We start from the raw sequence: 27093 nt of genomic DNA on the forward strand, positions 1-27093 counted from the left end.
ATGTTTCTTACTCCGTTTTGTAACCCAAGAGATTTACTGGGATTTTCTGTTTCAATATGCATGCCTTGACTCTTTACTAATAGAATTTCTAAGAGAGACGTATAGGTATAGATAATATGAAAACATTATGTTCACTAATATAGTTTTTTTCCCCCATTTACTGAGTCAACAGAAAGTCTTAAATGCTAAAAACATAAGTGACAACTACTAACATCAGGTCACAAAGCGCTTTCATAATTATTACCTCATTTGATACTCCAGTAACCCTGTGAATGTTATCACCTTCATTATCATCATCTTCACCACTTTGATCATTACCACCACCATCTCAATTTTATATGGGATGAAGAAACTCAAGGCTCAGAGAAATGAAAAGACCTATTTGAGGTCAGTGTATGAGTCAGGACTTTTGGTTGTATTTTGAAAGTAGCCCAACTTGAACTGGCTTAAGAAAAAAAAAAAAAGGAACATAGAAGAGCAGGTCCTTCCCTCTCGATGGCAAGATGGTCATCACAGATCCATGATTGCCTCCAACCCCCCAGTATTTACAATGAGGAGGGGAAAAAGTCTCCTTAACAATTATTCCTGGAATGCAATTTCTTTACTCTCTATCACTTTCTATTATGGAATGTGCATTACACTGGATCCAGCAGAAATTCTGGGCCTGGATCTCTTTGGTTCAAATTGTTTCATACCTACAACCCTCAAGCCATCAAATCCCCCAGACCACATAGAGTGAGAATGAGGATAAAGCCTGTTACCAGAAAAGCAGGGTATGGAAATGGCAGACAAACAACAGATATTCATAAGAAGCATAGTTTACAAATGACAGCTTGGGCTTGAGACAAGATGGTTTTAACCAATAGATGTATTCTATGGCCCGTCCTTCTCCTCTTCTGTTTAAATGCATTGAATACATGATAAATGCACAATGGAACAAAATTTAAAAGATACAAAGTTATACAGTTAAAATCTCCCTTCCAATTTTGTCCTCCTGTCACTCAGTTTCCCTCCTAATTGAACTCATCTCTATACCCCTCCAGGATAGTTATAGTTTCCACATTTACAAGCATCATATGAGTTGTTTTTACATCAGTGATACATTATTCTCACTGTTCTGTCCGGCGCTTTTTTCGCTCCACTCTGTTAGGTATTTTTGGCTCTCTGACTTTAATGACTTCAACCACCCAGGCACAGTGACATTTTCACATACCGCTTAGTTTTCACTCTTGAATTTTTTTTCTGTTTTCCTTTTTCTGTCCTTCTCCCTACCCTCTTCTTACTGTGTTTCCCCATTTTACCTCCTTCCATATGTTCATTATGTAATTATTGAAGTTGAAACTACCTTTTTAAGAAAACACATAATACTAAACATTTGACCCCACAAAATGGTTATTTTGAGGTATGTTATCAGCAAAAACCTACTGAAAAAAATGAAACAATTTCTCATCTCTTTTCACCCCCAGAGTCACTGATTAGCTCAGGCTATGAGAAAGCAACAGCTAATTGTAGCTCTAGTTATGGCCACAACACTCATTAACTTGTGCCCCTCAACAGGAACCTCATATAGCTCTTTTTTGTTTTTAGAATAAAGAGGTAGATGGGTTAAAGGGTGACATGTTATCAGGTTTGCCCCAAATCTTTTAGTATCTTGCAAAAGACTCATGCATCTTTCCCTAAAGTTATTTTGTTTTCATTCCAGGATAGTAGAAAGAGCCTTTGTATAATCTTTTGGTTTTTCCCGGGGCTTGCATTTTTCTTCAAATCCCAGTACTCGGGAAAGCAGTTGGACTATAGCCCACCTGCCCTGGAGGACTCTCCATGCTTCATTGGACCAATACAATTTTATTGTGCACAAATTTGGAAAGACTATTCATTGTAAACTAGGAAAACTGATCAAGATGGGCATGGCACTGTATCATCTCATACATGTTATTTCATTTTATCTTTTCGATAATCTCAATAGACAAGTATATTGAGGCATTCTACAGATAAAGAAATTGAGGCTAGGGAGTTTAAGTAACTTGTCTAATGCATCACAGCCAATAAGTCATAAAGCCACTGTGAATCCAATAAGTCACAAAGTCAGTCTGAAAGTCATAAAGCCAATGTTTATTCCAGCATGCATCTTTTCAACTGGTAAGAATATGGGCTGCTGAAAGAACTATTGCACAATCAACCAGGAATGGAATTTCTTTACTCTCTACCACTTTCTATTCTGGAACGTGCATTACACTGGATCACATTTTGGTAAAATGAGGTCAAATAACAAATTAGGTCAAAATGTGTTTATTTGAAGTTCAGTTAATGCCAAGTAGTGGGGATATATAGGTGTAAAATCACCCCATGACCTTGTTGAGAATCTTGAGTTGTCACCCAGGGATTTGAAGGACTTCAGTGATACCAAGTACCTATCGTTTGCCTTAGATAGTAGAATTCATTGATATTAAAAGAGGAAGTTTGTAGCCCTTTCTCCTCTCCCTTTGGGTTTTGTTGGGGGTGAGGGAAAAAGGGGGAATGTAAGTTGCTGAATTCTTTTAATTACTCATTGCACAAATAATTGACACCTTTTCCATGCCAAACTTTTGTCAGATCAGCCCAACAGTTCTTAGCCCACCATCATATTTGGTGGTTTCATGCTGCCCTCATGTGTGGTCAGTGAGAGGCTCTTTCTCATCTCTCCTATTGTCATTGACCCCTATCTTAAGTCTACCATATGTCTCATCTTGTAATCCAGAGTCAAAGCTTAGTTAAAAAGAATGATTTCCCTCTTCACTTGGATCTGCAAGATCTTCATAGGCTACTGGTTCACAGCTCCAAAAACTCTCCCTCTACATTTGCAAACAGGCTGTTTGCAGGACTTTACTTCATCTGAAAGCTTCTCTATGGTGGTTTTAAGATACAGATATGTCTACAAATGCTTTGGTACTCTTCCTTATATCCTAGTGGAGCTTAATTCTCCTTTTGTTGAATGTATATTGGACTTACTGACACACTTCTAACAATAAGAAGAAACCAAAACTTATGGTGTGCCTGCTGGTGGGAATGTAAACTAGTAAAACCACTATGGAAAACAGGATGGAGGTTCCTTAAAGAACTACAAGTAGAACTACCATTTGATCCAGCAATCCCATGACTGGGTATCTACCCAGAGGAAAAGAAGTCATTATATGAAAAAGACACTTGCACACGCATGTTTATAGCAACACAATTCACAATTGCAAAAATATGGAACCAGCTGAAATGCCCATCAACCAATGAGTGGATTAAAATATGTGATATACATACACCACAGAATACTACTCAGTCATATAAAGGAACAAAATAATAGCATTTGCAGCAACCTGGATGAAGTTGGAAACTGTTATTCTAAGTGAAGTAACTCAGGAATGGAAAACCAAATATCAAATGTTCTTACTTATAAATGGGAACTAAGCTATGAGAATGCAAAGGCAGAAGAATGATATAATGGACTCTGGGGACTCAGGAGAAGGGGTGGGAGGGTGGTGAGGGATAAAAGACTGCACATTGGGGACAGTGTACACTGCTCAGGTTATGGGTGCACCAAAATCTCAGAAATCACCACTAAAGAACTTATCCATGTAACCAAAAACCACCTGTTCCCCCAAAACTATTGAAATTTAAAAATCAAAGAAACAATAACAACAAACATGGTGTGTGCCTTTGAAGACCAGGTCAGAAAAGGCATAGCAGTTCCTTTTTTTCTTTGGAGGAAACACCTGCCATGTCAGGAGGACACTCAAGCAGCCTTTGGAAAAAGCTCATATGGCAAGAAACTGAGGCCTTCTGCCAATGGTCATAAGAGGGAGCCATCTTAGAAGTGGATCCTCAACCTCAGTCAAGCCTTCAGATGCCTGCAACCCCTGTCAGCATCCTAAATGCAAATTCCTGAGCCAGAACCACTCAGCTAAGCCATTCCCAAATTCATGACCTACAGATACTGTGAGATAACAGATGTTTGGAATTTTGTTTTGTTTTGTTTTTGTTTTTCAGTAAGTGTCTTGCTCTGTCACCCAGGCTGGAGTGCAGTAGTGCAATCATGACTTTTACTGCAGCCTTGACCTCCTGGCCCCAAGCAATCCTCCCACCTCAGCCTCCTAGGTAGCTGGGACTACAGGTGTGCACCACCATGCCTGACTACTTTTTAAATTTTTTGTAGAGATGGGGCCTCCTTACTTGCCCAGGCTGGTGTCAAACTCCTGAGCTCAACTAATCCTCCCACTTCAGCCTCCCAAAGTGTGGGGATCACAGGCATGAGTCACTGTGGCTGGCCTGGAATTTTAAGCCAAATTTTAATTGAAGGGAATTTGTTAGTCAGTAGTCCATAGCTAACATACTCTCCAGGAACTATTTGTTGTATTACTCTTCTGGGGACAACTACCAATAGGCGCAGCTCATTAGGGGGCTCCAGCTTGGCCTCAGAGAGGCCTGCGGTAGTGTTTAATCTATATAAATTTGTGGAACATTTAAAGCATATGCCCAGGCTTCAATCTCTGGAACCTTACTCAGTATGACTGGGATAGGGTCCAACTATTTATATTTAACTGAATGATTTTTTAAAAAGAAGCCTATTAAAGGATATCTGAAGAATACTTTTGGTTGAGAACCTTGCTGTTCTTTTTGATGATAAAAAGCAACAGGCCTCTCTGCTCTGTGTCTTTTGTATTCTTCCTCTGAAAACTGATGGGGGAAGCTCAGTTCACCATTCCATGTCCCTCTCAGCCATTGGGAAGCCTGGCAAACAACCAAGCTCAGTCTTTTTTTTTTTTTTAAGTGAACCTATGGCACAGCCCTTCTCAAACTTGACTAGAGTCAGATTTTCCTGGAGGATGATTGCTGGACCTCATCCCCAGAGTTCCTAGTTAAGTAGGCCTGAGGTGGGAGCCTATAATTTGCATGCAAATACTGCTGGTCTGTGGTCCCACCTTGTGAATCACTGCCAACAAGTATGGGACCTGGTACTTCAACTTTGCCTCAGAAATTGTCCTAGATCCTCCCTACACTTCAGGTAGCAACAAAAAATGATCCATTGATCCATTTTTGCCTGAGGCAAAAGTTAATCCATAGAAATTCGAATAGTGATTATATTGGAGGACAGGAGCTGGAAAGGGTATACAAAAGGGATTTCTGGGATGACTGTAATATTCTATTTCTTGATCTGAGTGATGGTGACACGAATATATTCTCTTTGCAAAAATACAGTTGAGGTGGACACCTACAATTTGTGCACTTTTCCGTCTGTAGGTTATACTTTAAAAGTTTACTTTAAAATTAATAATAATGATAAGCACTGTCAAACCCTGGAAGAAACGGGCGTCTGCATCACTAGCCTATACCTCTGTTTGCAAGTCTGCTTTATCCTAGGGCCATGCTGGCAACCCAACAAAGAAAATACTCTGTTTTCTTTCTTTCATTTTTGCTGGCATCACTTGTGTGTGTGTGATACCTGTGGAGTCCTGTTTCCCAATATGTCGTTTCTTTGAAAACAAATGCCAGCCTTCAAAAGAAAATATTGTAAATGACGTATTTGCATGCTTTAAATTCCTAGAATAATAGATATTGATAGAATAACTTGAAAAGCCAGTTGATAACCACCCTTGTTGATTAAAAATAAAGTTTTAAAGAAAGGAAAGAAAAGCAGGCTGAGATCTCATCAATGCTTTTGAGAATCCTAGTTTGTGTTCTGCTATGCAACTTTACTGAACAGTGAGAACTTTGGGAGACAGTGAACTCACCCCAGATTTATTACCCATTTCTTTGAAAAGAACCTAAAAGTCATGAGGTTTTTTTTTATTGACAATTGATTCTAATTATTAAGTCTTTGGATATGAATGAAGAAGGAAGAAGAAAAAAAATCCTGGCTATTTGACAGGAGATTCTTACTCTACCCACAACCCCAATATCCATGGTTCCTTTTCTTGTTGAAGGACTGCTGCACATTATTATAGATGATAATAAGAGAACAGAAATTATCTCAGAGATTGGGGTACCCATTATTACTGTTGGTGTTTATGATGACCCAGTTGATACAAGAAAGAAAGGACTCAAGATGGCTGAAATAAAAGTTAAGTGTATTGAAGCCAAAGAAGCTTTGGAAAATTATATTACCTTACAGGATTTTCACTTGGCATCAAAATTAAAAGAAGAAATAAAAGCATTAGAAGATGTCAAAAGAAACGTTTTGAAAGAGACAGAGCAATTTGAAATTAAAGAAGTCCACATAGAGAAGAATGACGCAGAAACATTATAGAATGTCTTATGCTGTGAACTGTTGAAGCAGATGTTCATTTCAGCAGGCATAAGTGCAGCCATGAATGGGATCATTGAATTTTTTATTCTTCCTAAGATAATACATGTTTACCCTACAGTAAGAAATCTCGCTGTTTTATGCTCGGGAGCTGCAGACTACAGAATCAGGATTTTGCATGTAACACTTTGTGTTATCATTGCAGGTTTTGCAAATTGATGATGTCACAATAAAAATAAGTGCTTTAAAGGGAATCTTTGACTAGCTGATAATGTTTGGGGTTGAACCACTTAAACCTAAAAAATCAAAGCCTTTTAATATGAAGGTGCAGAGATAAACAGTGATTGATGAGCAAGAGTCATAAAAAGTTGAAAAGGCCCTTACAGCGAAGAATGTTCTGAAACTCCTTTCTGATTTCTTAGTGAGGTATCTACACTTAGGACAGGAGCCATAGAAGGACTAGCCAAGCCGATGTTCTCTGGGCTTTGGGTCAGCAGCAGGACTTTTTCCCATCTTATTTTGTAATGGTAGAGTCCTGTGACTGAAGAGGATGTTCGACTTTGACATTGCCTAGGCGTGTTTTCCCCATGTTTGCTTAGGCAAGCAGGACTGATCAGGAATGCTTTGAAGAAGTTTCTCTTCCAAGCCTGCAAACACTGGCCAGTGCTCCTGCATCTTCTCCTTTAGCTGAAATTCATATCAGAAATGTTGTTGAGTTACTTATAGATTTGATGAGAACAAGCAGATTAAATCCTCAGGCCAAGAATTCCTAAGATTATCAGGCCTTAACAGTACATGACAGTTTGGCTATAAAAATTTGCCGTGAGATCTTAACAAGTCCATGCTCACCAGAAATGCGGGTCTCTATAAAAGCATTGAGTTCTTTAGAACTCAATAGCCATCTTGCAAAAGATCTTCTGGTTCTATTGAATGGGATTCTGGAGCAAGTAAAGGATGGGGCACGTCTGAAAGCTTTGGAGAAAATCAAGATTCAGTTGGCAAAAAGGAAATAAAGAATTTGGTGACCAGCCTGAAGCAGCACAGGATGCCAACTTGACTACAACTATTTTTCAAAATGAAGATGAAAAGAATAAGGAAGTACATATGACTCTTGTTAGGGATGTAAAAGCAACCCTGGCATCAAAATCTAGTCAGCAAAAGACTAACAGGGGACAGAGAAAAGTGACAGCTTCAGCTAGGATGAAGAGGAGACATCAGATTGCTGAGGCTGACTCTGAAAGTGACCATGAAGTTCTAGAACCAGAATCAGAAATGAAGATGAAACTACCAAGACAAGCCAAAACAGCAGTGCTGGAAAAAAGTAAACCTAATCTTGCACAATTTCTCAATGAAGATTTAAGTTAGGAAAGATGGTGGAGGTAGAGTTCTTTAAAATTATCTTCAGTTCTTTGCTTGAATAAAGTTACCCTTGTCGAAATTTTTAAAAAGGCCTTCAAAAGAAAATATTGTAAATGAAGTATTTGCATGTTTTAAACTCCCAGAATAATGAATATTGGTAGAATAACTTGAGAAGCCAGTTAATAACCACAATTGTCTTTATTTTTTGTTTTTTTGGTTTTTTGTTTGTTTGTTTTGTTTGCTTTGGGGACAGTCTCGCTCTGTCTCCCAGGCTGGAGTGCAGTAGCCTGATCTCAGCTCACTACAACCTCTGCCTCCTGGATTCAAGCGATTCTCCTGCCTCAGCCTCCTGAGTAGCTGGGACTACAGGCGCCCACCACCACGCCTGGCTAATTTTTGTATTTTTAGTAGAGATGGGGTTTCACCATATTGGCCAGGTTGGTCTCGAACTCCTGACCTTGCCGCCTGCCTCGGCCTCCCAAAGTGCTGGGATTACAGGCATGAGCCACCGCGCCCAGCCCATCATTGTCAATTAAAAATAAAGTTTTAAAGATATAGAAGAAAAACAAGTTAAGCTCTCATTGATGCTCTTGAGAATGCTAGTTTGTATTCTGCTCTGCAACTTTACTGAAGAGTGAGAACTTAGGGAGAGAATGGAAACTCTCACCTTAGATTTATTACTCATATTTTTGAAATATGCCTAAGAGGCATGAGATTTTTTTCCTCTGTGTGAGGACAGTTGTCACCAAAAGAATTCCCTGTTCCATCACATAAAATTTTTGGTATCTCACTGGGGAGACTGGCTTTGCAAATTCCTTAAAAAGAATACTAATTATGGCTAAAGTTCTCCTAGTGACATCCCACTTTCCAAACCTTCCCTCTTCTACAACTTATGCTTGTGGTAAAACGGTTTAGTCACTGTAAAAGGTTGGTTTCAAATGTTAATGAAGCCAAGTTGCACTGGGTCTTCTAACTCTCAAGCCATCTGCAAAATTGTTATTTTGAAACTCAGGAGCTAGGTGGAACATTATTGGGCATGGTTGTTGATGATGAATACTACACTTCACATCACTGCAGAAGTCAGTGAATGCCCCCCATAGGACATTGTCCAATCTCAAGGAAAGGTATCGTGGTATAGTATTTAAATTCACAGGCTTTTGAGCCTATTTAACATGGGTTTTCATCATTCTCAGCAAACTATCGCAAGAACAGAAAACCAAACACCGCATGTTCTCACTCATAGGTGGGAACTGAACAATGAGATCACTTGGACTTGGGAAGGGGAACATCACACACCAGGGCCTATCATGGGGAGGGGGGAGGGGGGAGGGATTGCATTGGGAGTTATACCTGATGTAAATGACGAGTTGATGGGTGCTGATGAGTTGATGGGTGCAGCACACCAACATGGCACATGTATACATATGTAACAAACCTGCACATTGTGCACATGTACCCTAGAACTTAAAGTATAATAATTTAAAAATAAATAAATAAAAATTTAAAAAAACATGGGTTTGAATCCCAGCATCACCAACAGTGTGGCCTTGGGTAAATTGCTTCTTCCTCTCTCTCTCTCTCCAAAGTTCAATTTTTTCTTCCGTTAAGGGGGGGGTTAATAATATCAGTCATAGGGCTATTAGAAGCATTATATATAATAATATAAAATGATTTAAAAGTTTGCCTGGCACATAGTAAATTCTCAGTGAATAATAGCATGATTATTAAGGGATGAAAGGAAGTTAATAAATGGATAATTCTATTCAGCTTTGAATTTCCAAATCCCTGTATCTTTCTAATGTAAACATGAATGAATAAATGATATTTATTGCATATACACATGAATGAATATTGGGGTTTTTTTTCTCTATGCAATTAAAAAGTATCTAAAATTTACAGATACGGAGAACAGGTTAGTTGTTGCCTAGGGACAACAACTAGGTGGGGGTGGGGGACACACGACTAAAAAGGGGTAGTTGCGGGGGAGATTAAAGATCTCTGCTTTGTGGTGATGGAGTAGTTCTGCCTTGTAATTGCAGTGGGGTTTACACAAATCTACACATGAAAAAATGGCATAGAACTATACCTTCACATTGTACCCATGTCAGTTTCCTAGTTTTGATAGTGTACTACAGGAGGTAAAATATAACCACTGGGGGAAACTGGTAAAGGGCATCCCAGACTTCTTTGTTCTATTTGTGCAACTCCATGCTAATCTATAATTACTTCAAAATAAAAAGTTAATGACATAAAGTATCTGTTGAGAATTTCCTTCTTTTACCACAATTACAGTATACAGATTTCTCACTCTGTTTCTTCAGTAATCCAATTAGAGTTCTGGCATAAGCTTTGTCGTTGAACTTTTATTTTTATTTTAGTTTATTTTAGTTTATTTTATTTGAGACTGAGTCTCACTCTGTAGCCCAGGCTAGAGTGCAATGGCTTGATCTCAGCTCACTGCAACCTCTGCCTGCCGGGTTCAAATAATTCTCCCACCTCAGCCTCCTGAGTAGCTGGGATTACAGGCACCTGCCATAATGCCTGGCTAATTTTTGTATTTTTGTAGAGACAGGGTTTCACCATCTTGGCCAGGCTGGTCTTGAACTTCTGACCTCAGGTGATCTGCCCACCTCAGCCTCCCGAAGTGCTGGGATTACAGGCGTGAGCCAGCATGCTGGGCCTGGACTTTAAATATATAATATTTTAAGTGCTCTCTCCCCGTTGTTACCCCTTCCTAAGCCAATTCACACCTTCACACCATGGGTCTGAGGATTAAGTGGAAGCTAAATGTGCTACAGACAAAATTCCTAAAAGATGCAAAGTTTGGTCATCTTCGATTCTAAAATATTCTCAATTGATTAACACTGAGCAGCAGGATTAAGCATGTGGCTAGATATATTTCAATCTGTTTCCTGCCAGCACCAGCAAGGATGTGAGTATATTATTAAAATCCTCTGTGAATTAAGAAGTAAGGCAAATTAGTATCAGCTCACAGTTTGGAAGTCTCGATATGATACTACTAATCAGCAAATCAGCTGAATAACAAGAAAATCAGATAACCTTAATTTAGGTGATTTGGTGGTTGCACAGCTGTGTTCCCAGTATGTAGACCAGTACTTGGGCACCCAGTAAATATGCGTGGATGAATTAATGAGTGAATGAATGGATAGCGGGACCATTAAGGCATCCCATGGGAAACTGACAAAGTCTAAAAATAGGAGTAAAGAATTAATTCACCTTTGTGGCCCAGGTCTTGACGAAGCAGGACCTGCCAGGAAACTTTCTAACCCTTTTCTCTGTGTTCCTCTAGGCAGCTTGAAATCCACTCTCCAGATGCTAAGCACACAGTGATCCTAAGGAGCAAGGACTCAGCCACTGCCCAGGCATGGTTCAGTGCCATCCATTCCAACGTTAATGACCTGCTGACCCGAGTGATTGCTGAGGTCAGAGAGCAGCTGGGGAAAACAGGCATTGCTGGGAGCCGAGAGATTAGGCATCTTGGCTGGCTTGCAGAAAAGGTAAGAAAAATACCTTCCTCTATAATAGTCATCCTTCCCGAGATTCCCCCAGCGCTCATAACCACTAAAGTTATCTCATTCCATAGGCTGATTCTCTCATTCACAGTCTGTGTGGATTTCTTATCCCTCTCCAGCAGGCTACAGGCCTTTACATTATACAGGGGTTTTGTCTTAATTGAATTTGATTACCTGCATTTAGTTAAACATGTGGCAGATTGCACGGGGTCCAGGTTGTTGGATGATGGATGAACGAGTGAGTTGAGGAATAGTTTGATTTTAACTTCTATGTATGAAGGGAAGGGAAAATAACTCAACCTCAGAACAGAGCTGTTGCTTTGGGAGGCAAGGAAGTCCAAATTATTGCTTCAAAAGGGTTTGTGTGGGTTTTGATGAGCCTGTTTGTTAATAACACAGACACTTTTGAGATGATTCAATTATACATTTACAAGTAACAGCAAGGATTACTTGAGCAATTACTATAAGCTGGCTCTTTTCTTATGTTACCTTATATTTTATTTGTGCTGTTAAGCCAGCCGCTCTTCAATGCCATCATTAAAGAGCACCTACTTTTGTGAGGCACAGTGCGAGGCAGGAGTCGGGGAGGGAGTGAACACATAAAAAGACTTAGCCTCTGTCTCAGAGGGGACAGCTGCTGTGGAAAAGACTTTGGGTCATATTAACACGGTCCCTGATTTCTTTTCCCAAGTTATGGGATATGTTAAAGATAGTAAAACTCACTTTGTGGCCATCTCTTGGGAGTTACTCTTTCTCTCTATTTCAAAGGATTGAGTCTTTGCCATTGTCCTTACATATGATTGCTGTCCCTTGAAGTTGACCTTGAGTGCTCAGGAACGCTGGACTTTGGGGATGATCTGACCTCCCAGTGACTCACTTTCTAATAGACAGTAAATGGGAATAGTGAATGTCACAATAACACGTTTCCTGCCAAAGAACTCTGTCATCTGAGAAGGCCCGGTCATATGGCACCTGGAATAATACCTGAACACACCAGTTGGCTGTTTTCCGTCATTGTGCTTTGTTTGCAGCAGATCATGCCTGGGTCTTAGCCTAACAATTTAACACCAAATGGGTTGTTTGACTTGGTATTGTCCTATCTCTCAGAGATTTCAAAGAACCAAAGGGACAATGCAGGTGATAGGAGCATCCAAATTCATAATAAACACAAACCACCCGTAGCCTTTCATGAGTTTATGTGTTAGGGTTCCTGAAGAAAACAAGACCATAAATCTGGATGGCTGATACGATTTTGAAAGTCACATCTCTATCACTCTCCACTTTCTACTCTCTTCAAATGCATGTGTTTTTATTAGGAAAGGGCCTGATAGTCAAGGATCTTCCCATTACAAGTGGCAGAAAACTCAACTCAATTTAGCCTGAGCAAAATGGGCATGCCTGGGTTCTGATAACTGCAATGTCCAAAGATAAGCTTCAGGCATGGTGGGATCCAGGGACTTAAATAATGTATTAAGTCTAAGTCTCCATCTCTTTCTTTCCCTGTCCTTTCATTAGTTTATTACCAGGCTTCCTCTTTAGTTGGCCTGACGGTTCCAGGCTTATGTTTTCTTTGCTCCTGGTTGTCTCAGTGAAGAATGGCTTCTTTGCCCCAATTGTTCCAACACAAGTCCTGAGATTATAAGTCTAATTGGGTTGACTTGGATAATTTGTTCAGTCTTAGTGCTGAAATCAGCCTCACCTAAGTCATTTGCAGTGAGGATGAGGAGGGGTGGTTCTCTAATGGAAAAAATCAGGTGCTGTGCAAGAAAAACAATCAATGGATACCAGGGAAGCAAAAGCAACCAACATTTACTGTAGAACAAGAGAAGGAGCTGATTGTGATGAAAAATGCTCTCACTTGGTTAAGGTTCTGGGTGGACTTGGAGATACAGCACATATTTTAGGATCCTGGCAGCAGATGGATGGGAAGGTCGAAAGGGATAATTGGAAAGGATTTAATGCAGGAATAATTTATAAGGTGTAGCCAAGGTTTGGAAAACCAATAAGAGAGAGAGAAGAACTCCAGGGCCAACAGTAGTAAGAGGCCACTACCATCCCTTGACCAGAAAGGGCAAGGAGAAGCAGCAGTTACCTGAGACTAGGGAGGCTTCTAGCTGTAGAAAAGTGCCACCTACTACCACTGTGGTATTTGGAAGAGAAATGCAGCCCCTGCCAAACCCTGCCCACTGACCCCCTGCTGGTGTCTTCCAAAGGCTGAAGCTGGCTGGAAGCCAGAGGCAAGAAGCCCCATGGATGCACTCTTAAGGTGAGTCTCCCAGGGTACAGAGAAGGATGGGAAAGGTAGAGACTGGATCTGAAGGGGCAGAGGGAGGCTGGCCAACACATACAATCTTGCATCTTCCAAGTTGATGGTCTTAATTCTTAGAGGTACTTTTCTCTCATCTCTTTAAATACAAGCTATGTTTAAAATCATTACCATTATTCATGAAATTAAAAAATCTTCCAAAGGTTACTCTTTCTCACCTATAATTTGTCTCATGCCTTTTGCTTATCCCAAATTATTAGCAGACATATTATTAGACATTCTCATGGAACAGTAATAAATGTGCATATAAAGCTCTTCCTGTTTTTAGCATATGATTGTTCTTATGATGTAATTTCAGATCATCATTCCAGAGGTCTCCTTAAGGGTATTATGCAGAGTATCTGTAAGAGCAGTAATGATCATGGATAATTATGAGAAGCAAGAATGTCTTTTATTGCCTTCATTTTCACGCTTCTCAGAAGATTACCATAGATCAAGTTTAAGGGAACAAATCCAAACTGGATTTTTTTGAATAAATATTTAATACTGAATCCTGGTGTTGCAGATATATGAATGGTTTTTAGCAAAATGTTACAATGAATGGCAAATCCTTAATACGATGCCTTTCTTATATTATCATAAATACCATGAATTCGCTTGGTATTTGTAAAGACATAAAATGTGATCCTATATCTATCTAGCTGTAATTTATCTTAAATTGACATTCTTTGTCTTTTCCTATGTTGTTATATTTTGATTTTGTAAATTTATCACAGTCACTCTGTGACAAGGTTGTACAGATTATATTTAATTTAGTTTCAAGTTTTTAGAAGTGGCATTTATGTGAACTCAAAAAATATGAAACAACAACTTCCTTTTTAAATTTCCGTTTAGTGCAAATCTTAAAATCTCCTCAACACTATACAGGAGGAAAATTTAGTATTAACATTATTTTTCTTCATGAGATAGTCAGGAGACTTGAAGAATGGCTTCTGAGAAATGACAGGGATTTGAGTGAATGGAGACATTTCCCTGCACTCCAAGAGAGGAGAAAGAAGGAAGGCCTGTGTTAGTATGGCTTGTTGGGGGACTGGGGGGAAAGACCAGAGACTGATCTAAAGTGAAGCGAGAGTTCATCCTGGAGAAAAGTGATAAGAGGGCCTGACACCTTGACTAGAACTTGATTATGGAAGATTTTTTTTTTTTTAATAGACAGTGTCTCACTATGATGCCCAGGCTGGAAATCCTGGACTCAAGCAATCCTTCTGCCTCAGCCTCCCAAGTAACTGGGACTACAGGTGTGTGCCACTGCACCTGGCTACCAATTATGGAAAATCTGCTTTCGTCTGTGAGCACTGTCACCTGTAGATGGGTCATGTACATCAATGTAAAGCCCTTCCCATGTCCATATTAGCCTCAAATCCTTCTTTTTTTTTTTCTTTGAGATGGAGTCTCGCTCTGTCTCCCAGGCTGGAGTGCAGTGGCGTGATGTTGGCTCACTGCAATCTCTGCCTCTGAGTTCAAGCGATTCTCCTACCTCAGCATCCTGAGTAGCTGCAATTACAGGCACATGCCACCACACCCAGCTAATTTTTGTAGTTTTAGTAGAGATGGGGTTTCGCTCTGTTGGCCAGGCTGGTCTCAAACTCCTGACCTCAGGTGATCTGGCCACCTCGGCTTCCCAAAATCCTGGGATTACAGGTGTGAGCCAACGCGCCCAGCCAGCCTCAAATCTTTTAACTCCTTGCAAGCCCCCATGTGGCCCAAGATGAGCCACTAACTCCTGTGAATTGTAAAATGCGTCATGCCCCAAACACATTTTTCCCAATCTTTGTTTCTTAGTTCATCTAATCCTTTTACAATTATCGTTACATTTCAGATAAGAGAAAAACAAGCTAAGTTCTGACTCTCCTGCTACTTAGAAAAACAGTAATAAACAGGGACACAGCAGAATTGTTGAGTTATATTTTGTGCTCAGTTCATCAGGCATTCCCTTTGCTTTCCCTTGTTATCTCGGTTTGCAAACTATTTCTTGTCAGATTAAATATGCAAAAACACAACACAGCAAAACAAAAGCCCAGATGGGAGCTCTGAGATGCAAGTTCAGGTATCAGCTTTATTCATTTCCATTTCGTATTCTTTCAAATGGGAGCGTTTAAATAGTTGTGCCTCCCCATGGCGTTACTGGAGAAAAGGAAGTTGGTAATTCATACTTATTATGGGCAATATGCTTCAAATAATCCAAATCCAATGAGGTAAACTTGTAGTATTTGAGTAACTTTTCTAAGATCTCTCCTCTAGTATGCGGTAGATTTAGAATTTGAGCCTCTCTTTCTAACTCCAAAGTCCAGCACTTTCCACTAAGCTGACCTTATAAAGGGGCCCAGGAAACATCTGTCCTTATGAGTAATGCCTCCAACAATCCCATCTAGAGCAGTATCACAGACCAGAAGCACAGTTTCAGAGCTAAAAGACATACTAAGATAATTCAAATCCTTTTAAATTATGAAAATAAGGGAAATTTCCATCCTGGCTAACATGGTGAAACCCCGTCTCTACTAAAAATACAAAAATTAGCTGGGAGTTGTGGCGGGCACCTGTAGTCCCAACTACTCTGGAGGCTGAGGCAGGAGAATGGCGTGAACCCGGGAGGCAAAGCTTGCAGTGAGCAGAGATCACGCCACTGCACTCCAGCTTGGGCAACAGAGCAAGACTCCGTCAGGAAGGAAGGAAGGAAGGAAGGGAGGGAGGGAGGGAGGGAGGGAGGGAGGGACGAAGGGGAAATTTGTATACCTAGGCCGGGCGACACTTACCAAGATCTTCTCATCTCTCCTATCCATATATATCCTATATCTTCAACTGCTTCCGTTCTTCTCATGACTCTAAAAGAGGAAAAACAAGGAGGAGAGATTCTCTCCTTTCTGTCCTTCTCTTCCATTCTTGACTATGTCAATCAACCAAGTCTCTCTGGTTAGGTTCCTTCTTTTATCTTCCACATAGTAATCCTCCTCCCTTTTCTTCCTTCCTAATTTTGTCTTATAAAAGTTCAAACAACAGATCCTACAGAGATTGAAATCATATTTCATAGGGCAGATTAGGGGAAGGCAATTTGTATATACACATACACACACACATCTCTATGAATTTCAGTTATCACTATTTAATTAGATATGCCAGTCTTTCAACAAAATGGTTCAAGTTTCTGCTACCAAGGCATATTAACTGTGAGTAATTTCACCAAGTACAGACCTTATTGCTAAGTCTTCAGTTCACAAATTCCACCATGTAACTAGCAGATGTACATCCTGACTGGTGACCAATCACATCACTTCTTTCAAAGTCTATGGGTGATTGGCCATGGCACCTCTGTTAATCACTTCACACGCAGACAGCAAAGGAGATAACTCCCTTTCCTCCCTGTCTCCCAGTGACAAATCCATATGACACTTCACAAGGATGGATCCTAGAAAGAGGGAGTTGTCCCACAAAGATGACAGTGCAGCAAAGGTACAAAAAGTGATAATACTGGAAATGAAATTTGCATCAAACGTAAATGGAATGATAGCAGAAATAGCTGCCCTTGGGAATGTTCACACTGATACTGTTCTAGATAGCCGCCAGAAGAACTTAGGGAAGGTAAACGTATAACCCGTTAGTGAAGACTGTAGCTGTGATGAAGGATGAAGATGCCCCAGAGGAGGTGACACTTGTGAAAACTTCACATTAAAGGAACTCTCAGAGATAGTTCACATCATTGAAAGTGCAAAGGATAGGCCGGGCGCGGTGGCTCAAGCCTGTAATCCCAGCACTTTGGGAGGCCGAGACGGGTGGATCACGAGGTCAGGAGATCGAGACCATCCTGGCTAACACAGTGAAACCCCGTCTCTACTAAGAAATACAAAAAAAAAAAAAAAAAAAAACTAGCCGGGCGAGGTGGCGGGCGCCTGTAGTCCCAGCTACCTGGGAGGCTGAGGCCGGAGAATGGCGTGAACCCGGGAGGCGGAGCTTGCAGTGAGCTGAGATCCGGCCACTGCACTCCAGCCTGGGCTACAGAGTGAGACTCCGTCTCAAAAAAAAAAAAAAAAAAAAAAAGAAAGTGCAAAGGATAAAATGTTGCTAGCTGATCCAAACTTAGAAAGGATGATGACAATTTGCCAAAGCATTAAAAAAAAAAGGCTCGTTCTATATTATAAGTTAGATGAGAAGAAGACGAAAAGTTCTGTTCAATCCTTCTAATGTTTTAAATTAGAGATGACTAAATAAACATTTACTCTTTTTCTCATCTCCCTATGAGTATATAAACTGACAGTAAGACACTTTTTAACATTTTGATAAAAAGTTTTAAAGGTCATGTAATGATCCTAATTTTTCCAACTGATTAAGATTGCTTAGTGTGGTTTCAGCTTTCATAATCATTTTTATTACCCAGCACTACTGTGCAAAGGCAGAACTGAGCGATTTCTCAATCTCTCTACCTCCCTGTATCTATCTATTCATCCCTATCTAATTACCTATTTATCTATGTGAATATATTGATATCTCTCTCTATATATATACACACACACACACGTATGTATATATTATAGTCCATATTCTTACATAATTTGTTAGATCACCATTAATTTTCAGTTCCAACAACAGCAATTTACTCATCCCCCCTAATTCCAGGTAACTAGAACCAACCAAGTGATTTCTTTCTCTAGCTACATTGCCCACCTACATTAGAAGAATCTCAGTGTGAATGTAAAATAGCCCTGGCCCTAGGAAAACAGGCTGCTGTAATCAAGATCTTGACAGTGTAATTAACAGAGAGATATTTTTGGAGCCCCTAAGCATATCAGCCCCACCACCTGCCTAAAAAAAATTACCTAAGTCAGAATTTCTCACTGCTTCTTCCAGGGAGAAAATAGTCTCTGACCTGAGGGAACTCCCGTCTGATAAGAGAGAGAAATAGAACTACTGTCCGGGCTACCCTGGCTTGCATCATCCCTAAATCAAGACTACTGGTTATGGTAGAAAACACAGTCTGTTAATGCAATTAAGTGCTAATAGGCCTGTTGTGTTGCTTTAAAAGGGAGTCATCAAGTTCCTGAGTGAATCACCTCTGAGATGGAGCAAGACTAAGAAAAAATCTGGCAGCAGCTTGGGAATCTTCCCATTAGTCTTTTGCTACAAGTGTTTAAACTAAATGTGCCAGTATGAATTTCATTCAGATTGCCTCCATCATCTATTCTCTCAAATGAAACATCAGAGATTTTAAATTGGGATGAGTAAGTGGGTGGCAGCGGCAGTATGAAATATGCCCACTTTTCTGCATGCCTTCACAGTCATGTGAATTTAGTAAATGGAATTTAGTAAAGTGAATGGTTCTCACCAAAGTGGAAACATCAGAGCTGCCCATGTAAGAGCAGGGGTGCATGTACATTTTATTTCTTGAAGGCTGATTCATACAACTTCATATGGGCCTGCTTCAGTCTCTTTGGAGAGAACCATGGAACTTGAGATAGAAAGCCCCCTGTGCCTGGTCACATGGTGCTGTGGTTTGAACTTGTCCCCCAGTGTTCATGTGTTGGAAACTTAGTCCTTAATGCAACTGAGTTGGGATCTTTAAGAGGTGATGAGGTCTTGAGATCTCTGCCTTCATGAATGGATTAATGTGATTATCACAGGAATGGATTAGTTATTTCAGGAGTGGGTTCCTGAGAAAAAGGATGACTTCAGACCATTTCCTGTTAGTCCACACGCAGACAACAGGGCTGCCTCAGGCACTGGAGGCCCCACATCTGTCCCAATGGGCCTAGGATTTGAGACATGGAGTCAAAGGAGATCATTCTCCATCATTAAGTCTTAATGTTGTTTTCCCTTTTGTGTTTTGGACTTAACTGGGACCAGGTACCCCTTTCTTCTTGCCTATTTCTCCCTTTTGGAACAGGAATGTCTATCCTATGCCTGTCTTATCATTGTATTTCAGAAGTAGATAACTTGTTTTCATTTCACAGACTCACAGCTGGAGGGAGTTTGCCTCCAGATGAATTGTAGTTTGAGTCTCACTCATCTGATGTAGATGAGACTCTGAACTTTGGACTTTTGATTTGGTGCTGGACCAAGTTAAGATTCTGGGGCTATTGGGATGGAATGAATACATTTTGCATGTGAGGAGGACATGAATTTTGGGGGGAAGGTGTGGAATGCTATGGTTTGAATATGTCCCCAAAGTTCATGTGTTGGAAACTTAGTCCGCAGTGCAACAGAGTTGCATTCATGGAACCTTTAAGAGATGATTAGGTCATTGGGGTTCTGTCTTTATGAATGGACTAATGCCATTATCATGGGCATCAGTTAGCTATTGCAGGACTGGGCTCCTGATAAAAAGGATGCTTGACTCCCTTCCAGTCTGTCTCATGTGCACGCTCTCTTGCCCTTGCTTCTTCTGCCATGGGATGATACAGCAAGAAGGTCCTCACCAGGTGCAGGCCCCTCATCCTTGGACTTCTCAGTCTCCAGAACTATAAGACATAAATGTCTTCCCTTTATAAATTATCCAGTTGGCCGGGTGCAGTGGCTTATGCCTGTAATCCCAACATTGTGGGAGGCCAAGGTGGGTGGATCACTGGAGGACAGGAGTTTGAGACCAGCCTGGCCAACATGGTGAACCCCATCTCTACAAAAAATACGAAAAGTAGCCAGGTGTGGTGGTGCACACCTGTAGTCCCAGCTACTCAAGAGGCTGAGGCAGGAGAATCATTTGAACCTGGAAGGTGGAAGTTGTAGTGAGCCAAGATTGTGCCACTGTACTCCAGCCTGGGTGACAGAGCAAGACTCTGTCTCAAAAAAAAAAAAAAAAAAAGCAAACAAACAAACAAAAAATTACCCAGTCTACGGTACTCTGTTATAGCAACACAAAACAGACTAATGCATGTGCCTTGCAGACTCTACTGAACCTACTTTTATTGGGCATTACAGATTGCCCTTTCTTTATGAAACAGATGTGTTCCAGAAGAGCTGCCTGACTTTGGTCAAAACATAATGATTTTCTACTAATTTCTATTATTTGATTTTTCTGGTCACCTCCTCTTTGCCCCACTGGTAAGGAAGATATTTCCCACCTGAAACAGGATGAGATGGCTGAACACACACTACTCAGCACTGGACAGATGAGATTAGCAGTAGTTTATTAGTCACATATACTCACAGCCTGGGAGGAGGACACTGCACGCCACGCAGGGCCACATTGGGGTTGCACTAGGGAGCAGAGTGACACAGCAGAAGCACTGGGAAGCATATTTTGCAGTAATAGAAGGATGAGGTGCGCCCTGGTTCCCAGGGGAGATGTGATTGGCTTCTTTGAATAATTTCGCAGGCTGCTAGGGAAATAAAACCCACTAGGTTGAGGACTAGGTGCAGTGTAGCTGGTCCAGCTGATATGAGAACTAGCTGTTTGGCGGGCATATCATGGGAGCCAGGTTAACTCACCAGTAGGCTTTTGGAGTCATGTGAGGTTCAAAGATGTCAAGGCAACACATGATGTTTTAAGCCTTACGATGACCATGAAGCCTACATTGGTCAATGTCTCTAAATTCTTTAGAAGCAGAGTCTGAGATGGAGATTCTTGGGGAGTGATTAACTGAGTAAGGCTCTTAGGAGAAACCTGTAAGGAAGTGAGTGAAGCAGGCTAGGCTGCAGAGGAAGGTAAACAAAAATGTAGTATTAGCTGAAATCTAGTTTCAGCCTGATCCCACTGGAGCTCAAGAGTAGGAATAGCAGGACAGAGCTCTCCCACTTTAAGCCAAGGGAACCAGGACTTTCTACACCCATATAAGGCAGCCATTGGCTATGGGCTCCCATAGAGGTAGAGAGAGGCCATTCCCATCAGCCAGGGCAATTCTGTAGAGAAGGAAAAGGTTAAGCTGTGACCAGTCAACATGTACATCCGGTGAGGCTAGGGTGCACTGGCCTAACAAAGGGAATTTTGGCAGGCAACCAACAATATCTACTGTAATCACTGGTGTATTCCCATGAAGGAAGGAATTCCATCAGGGATTCCTTAGGTATATGGGACCTTTAGGTGGGACAGATTTAAATATAATGGCTACTACTGTGACACGTTGAAGGTTATAGCCACCACCTAGAAATTTACTTTTATTTACAGCTGTATTCACATTCTAATAACTCACGTTGGCATTTACTTGCTCCCTTGTCCCTCACATCATGGAATAATAATTTCTTTTTAATGCTTTGAAATTCTCAAACGTCGTTTTCAGAGTTTCTTTGCATCCTTATACGTTTGGTTTGGGCTTTTTATTACTTCTAATAGAACTGGGATGCTATGCAATGCAAATGAACACATTTCATTTTTCATCCTGAAACTCTCTCAAGTTGGTATCTTCAGGTTTGTAAGTTGAATTCATTTTCTGGTTTAGCAAGTCAGTCAATTTGAAGTTTTTAAAATATTGATTTTATTTATAATTAGGGATAGAAATATAGGTGAAGCTGTAAGTCTAGAATCTGATTTAAGAACATACATATCTACATATGGGCTGCATCAAGGTGAAAACAGAGATCCTTATGGAGCTGGAGAGGCCAAGCAGGACTCTTAGAATTACATTAGTCACTTTATCACAATGATTCAGAGAGAGAGGCCCTAAAATATTTCTCCACGTGTTTTGGCCCTGCAGCTTGTAACCCTGCCGAGAAAAGAGGCTGCTTCTTATTTAGTTCTATGGCTCCAGTGCCTACACAGTGTCTGGGAAATAGTAAGTGGTCAACTTAATGTTTGTCAAATGCATGAGTCAGTGGACTGGTGATATTAGCCAGAAAATGATTCCCTGTTGCCAGTAGACACTGCAACACATTTTCTCTGAGAATGAGGTACAATTCACATTATGTGTTCAAAGTGGCTTTGCTGGGGATGGGGTAGGAGGGAGGGAAACCCAGGCACCTGGTATGAGTGAAAAAGTGGAAGAGAACTCTGGAAAAATGAGAAAGAATTAAAGAGTGAAACCTTGGGGAGCATGAAAGGAGAAAGAAGATGGAATGATAGTTGGTTTCTGGTCATGGTGACCCATTCACCAAGCTCTCTCTTGCCCTAAGTAGAATTGACACGTTCCTTCTGTTCTGAAAAGCTTCTGAAATATAACTCATAACGCCTATTATTACACTTGTTTGTTGAACTATTTTGTTGGTGCAAAAGTAGTTGCGGTTTTTGCCATTGCTTTAATTATGCAATTACTTTTGCACCAAACTAATACTTTATTTTGGCTCACAAAACATGTGGCTGTACAGTTCATTGCACTCTCTGACCTCCCTTCCCTACCTCTCCACCTTCCCATTTCTCACTCCTTGTTCTTTTATTCTCCACTCTGCATACAAACAGACTAAATCTTCCGCGAACTAATCTTGGCATCTTTTCAGTTGCAGATTTCCTAGATACTTTACTGTATCTTCTTTTCCCTAGTTAGCTGTCCACTTATAGGGTCACTTTCCTGCTCAGTAGCACCTCCACTAGTGGGCATGAAAGAGGGAAAAATGGCCGAGCATGGTGGCTCACGCCTGCAATCCCAGAATTTTGGGAAGCCAAGGTGGGTGGATCACCTGAGGTCAGGAGTTTGAGACCACCCTGGCCAACACTGTGAAACCTCGTCTCTACTAACAATACAAAAATTAACCGGGTGTGGTGTTGAGAGCCTGTAATCCCAGCTACTCGGGAGGCTGGGGCAGGAGAATCACTTGAACCCGGGAGATGGAGGTTGCAGTGAGCAGAGATTGCACCACGGCACTCCAGCCTAGGGGAGGGAGAGGGAGAGAAAGAAAGAAAGAAAAAAGAAAGGAAGGGAAAGGAAGAGAGAAAGAGGGAAAGAGGGAAAGAGAGAAAGAAAGAAAGAGAGAGGAAAGGAAAGGAAAAGAAGAAAAGAAAAAAGAAAGAAGGGAGGAAGAGAGAGAGGGAGTGAGGAAGAGAGGAAGGGAGGGAGGGAGGGAGGGAAGGAGGAAAGGAAGGAAGGAAGGAAGGAAGGAAGGAAGGAAGGAAGGAAGGGAGGAAGGGAGGGAGGGAGGGAGGGAGGGAGATGCATATTAACCCAGTTGGATTCTCATCAGAGGCATTGGAAAAAAATGTGCTAGAGGATTCCATCAGTAGGCATGTCTGTGTATTTTACAAAGTTTCAGGCAAACATTCACTTTTTGTGTGCCTGGATCTCCCAACACACCATAAGATAACCTGAAGTCCATAGTGTCGGTGCTGAAAACAAAAAAAATCCCTGTTGTGTGTGGGGGCTGGGGGTGGGGGGAGTTGTGCATGCCTGCTGCACAATTTAACTGGCTATATATTAGCTGTTGAATTCAAACATCAAACATTTTGTCTAAGGTGAATTTGGAGAACCTAGAAATAAAATTGGGGTCAACTAAGTGCAATAAGAACTTATTGAATGAATATGTGGGAGGCAGGGAAGGGCAGTGAAGGTTGCAATACACCCTACTATAGAAGGAAGAGCAAGGGCTTTGCATGGAGACCTACGTGGATTTTAATCCCCAGTTTGTTATTTATTGGTTGAGTGACTTTTGACAAGTTTTAAAAAAATCTTTAATCCTCACTTTTTGTGTCTGTAAAAAAAAAAAGACATTAATACCTACTGCAAAAGATAATTTTTACAACTTAATTGAAATTGTTTTTGTATAATGGCTGGCACAGGGCCGGCACATAGCATCCAATAAATTTAATCCAGCAGGTGAGGGCAGTCAGCTCTCTAGCTTGCATGTCTTGTTAGAAAAGTAGCAGTTACTTTTGGAGTATTTTTGGAGTGGAGTTTGCAATAGAAGCCTCTAGAAATCTCCAAATTTGTGAATGCTATTATACGTGTGTGCACACACACACACACACATACACACACTTTCTTCTATTAGGTGCAATAAAAATGAGTTGTACTGGACTTTTTTTTACTGAAATATTGACTTACCAAATGGTTCAGAACTACTGATCCAATATTCTATTCTTTAATTTATCCCTAACTTCTATTTTCTGGCAAAGAACTATCATCTTCATAGAACTTCCATCATCAACACCGTCATTTGGCTTTTTAGGCCATTTTACAAAAATGTGTGTGTGTTTCATGCCTTCATGCAAGGGTAGGACAGCAGAGCCATGCTGACATGCCTAGAGAGGGGGTTGTCTGGGCCTCCTCCAGGTCTGTCAGCCCACACTTCAAAACTGGCCCTTAACACAATGACAAATTAGTGCAAAGTCATCAGCATTCAAGGTCACACAGAGTAAAAACTGTATTAAATATATGAAGGCCAAAGATCTACCGTAAATATTAGAGTAAAAACTGAACTTAATAAAGAATCAAAATCAATACTTAACAATAGTGCTGACAAAATTAGGGAGGGAGAATGCGCAGTGTGAAATGGGGTTTCCAAGAAAAGCTTGATGGGAAAAATCAGACTGAATAGTCTTCAAACAGGGGAAAGATTTGAAAGCTTCAAATGGATCATAGATGACCTGCTGCCTAATTTCACAAGGTCCTGAAATAAAGAACATATTACTTCATGTCTGGAAAAGAGGTCATAAATCAGAGTTACATAAATCAATCCTAAGTTCCCTGAAAATGAAATCAATCTCTCTCTCTCTCTCTCTCTCTTTCTTTGTCTTTTTCTTTCTCGCATTCTCTCTATATATGTATATATTTCATATATATATGAATCATATATACCAATACCCCATTATGAATCTTGTAGAAGTAATTCCATGTTTACAGAACTGTAAATTATAAGAACACCTTTCTAAAGCTTATATAAAGTATTTTAAAAGGCAATTTTTAAATTAGTATAAAAATGATCTTTCAACAAAAGCATAAAATAATGTATTCATAATTGCTGTATTTCTTTTCACTGCAAGAGACCAGAAATTGAAGGAAGAAGTATTTTTAGGAATTTTAGCATTCTTGATGGCTTTTGTAGAAACTAAACTAATACATAGATATGTATTTTATTGTTTTCTCATTTTTCTATTTAAACTTTTAACAAACTAAAACCTTAAACATAATTGCGAGTTATTCTGGTGCATTTGAAAAAGACAGGTTTCTGGAAGCTTCAACATGGACCTTGATATTTTTCTGAGAAAATAGACCTCAGAAATGTGGAAACCAACTTCTCCTGGCTCTAGATTTTCCACCCTCTGCCCTTTTAACGTATGGTTTTTCCTCCATGCCAAGCTTCAAGGCTTTAGCTTGAATAATAACTGGGTTGAAAGGTAATTTCATCCAGCGTCCAACAGCCAGAAACCAAAATGGAACTATCACAGGAATCTATTTTTATTTATCCCTCATCTTTTAGGGATTGAACATCTTTTTGCTTATAATCAAGTGATTTTTTTTAAATATGTGATTAGTCATTTGCTTATCCATTTGATAAACACTATTTGGCACCCATAATTCACTCATTCTGTAAGTAACTATTGAGCACATACAATATGTCAAGCAAGTGAAAGCACTGGGACTATGATGGTGACACGTCAGACAAGTTCCTTGCTGCATTGGAGCTTCTTTCAGCAGGGGAGGTAGATAATTTGTAAGAAAACAAACAATTCAGATTGTGATAAGTGCTGATAAAGAGAATGGGCAATATGAATTTAAGGGACGAGAAAATTAATTTTAGATAATTGTTTATAATAGGCGAAGCAGTGAGCTGGAGATACAAAGATGATCTCAGGGAACTCAGAAACAAATGAGGAAGACAAACATGGAACCAAAGAATTTCAAATACAGACCTGTGCATGCCATAATTTATTTCCATATTAAATCGATGGGGGCTCTTAGGAAGAAATCAGCTCATTTGGACTAAGAGTTTAAGAAAGCTTTTAAACTGAAACTTAAAAATCAGGTACAGAAAGACTTTCCAGGTTGCAGAAATAGTATGTGCAAAGGCTTAAAGACGCAAAATGCATGGCCTCGTTTAAGAATAGCCATTAATCTTGGGTGGCTAGAGCACTAAATATATATATTCAGGTGATACTGCCTTTCTTAGCAACACCCTTAGGCAGTTGTACCTTCACTCGTTTGCTACTGTATTGCATTTTTAGAATTCTTCTTTGGAATCGCCTTCAAAGACAGTATCTGAAAATCTACTTTACAGTCATGTGGGCATCCCCCTTAGTCCAAATGTATTTTTTCTCTCTTTTTCTACTTTCACCCTGATTGGCTTAACTGATCACCTTGTACCTATTCCAAGGAGAGCTCCAGTCTCAGAGCTAGGGATCTGGAGGTGAGTTCTGAGCATGGAGCGAGGTTGGACATGCTATTATGCCAACCAAGGCTGACCCACAAAACACCTCACCCAAAATGCATGAGGAAGCCCAATGCCGTAAGTTCCTTTGGAAAATAATTCAACAGCATTTTATGAGTCCCCACCACTGGGTCAAGTAGGTGTTCTATTCTATCTTAGCACTCATTCTAGTGAGTTTTACATATCAATTCAGTCTTCACCCAGTATTTATAAATCTGTGGATTATCTTTCTTTTAGAAAGTTAGACAGATGTAGCAAACTGCTTTTGTGAAGTACAGCCTAGGGCTTTATGTATGCTACCACAGTAGATTTAGAAGTGAACACTCCAGTTTCTCATTCCACAAAAATATTCTTCCTTGGTGTCCCAACTCTAACAACCACACAAGTTACAATAG

At 40.3% G+C, this 27093-nt stretch overlaps 1 protein-coding gene and 1 pseudogene across 2 annotated transcripts in view; both read left to right on the forward strand.

Moving 5' to 3' along the window:
• Positions 1–27093, forward strand: part of LOC105468517 (syntrophin beta 1) — a 275913-nt gene that overhangs the window by 158018 nt on the left and 90802 nt on the right. For both annotated transcript variants that reach the window (XM_024788697.2, XM_011718733.3), the window contains exon 3: positions 10938–11145. In XM_024788697.2, coding sequence (XP_024644465.2) covers positions 10938–11145 — 208 coding nt within the window. The remainder of the gene's footprint in view (positions 1–10937; positions 11146–27093) is intronic.
• On the forward strand, positions 3520–8922 carry LOC105468515 (condensin complex subunit 3 pseudogene; annotated as a pseudogene).

Source organism: Macaca nemestrina, chromosome 8, assembly GCF_043159975.1.
Source record: "Macaca nemestrina isolate mMacNem1 chromosome 8, mMacNem.hap1, whole genome shotgun sequence".
In the NCBI taxonomy this organism is placed as follows: domain Eukaryota; kingdom Metazoa; phylum Chordata; class Mammalia; order Primates; family Cercopithecidae; genus Macaca; species Macaca nemestrina.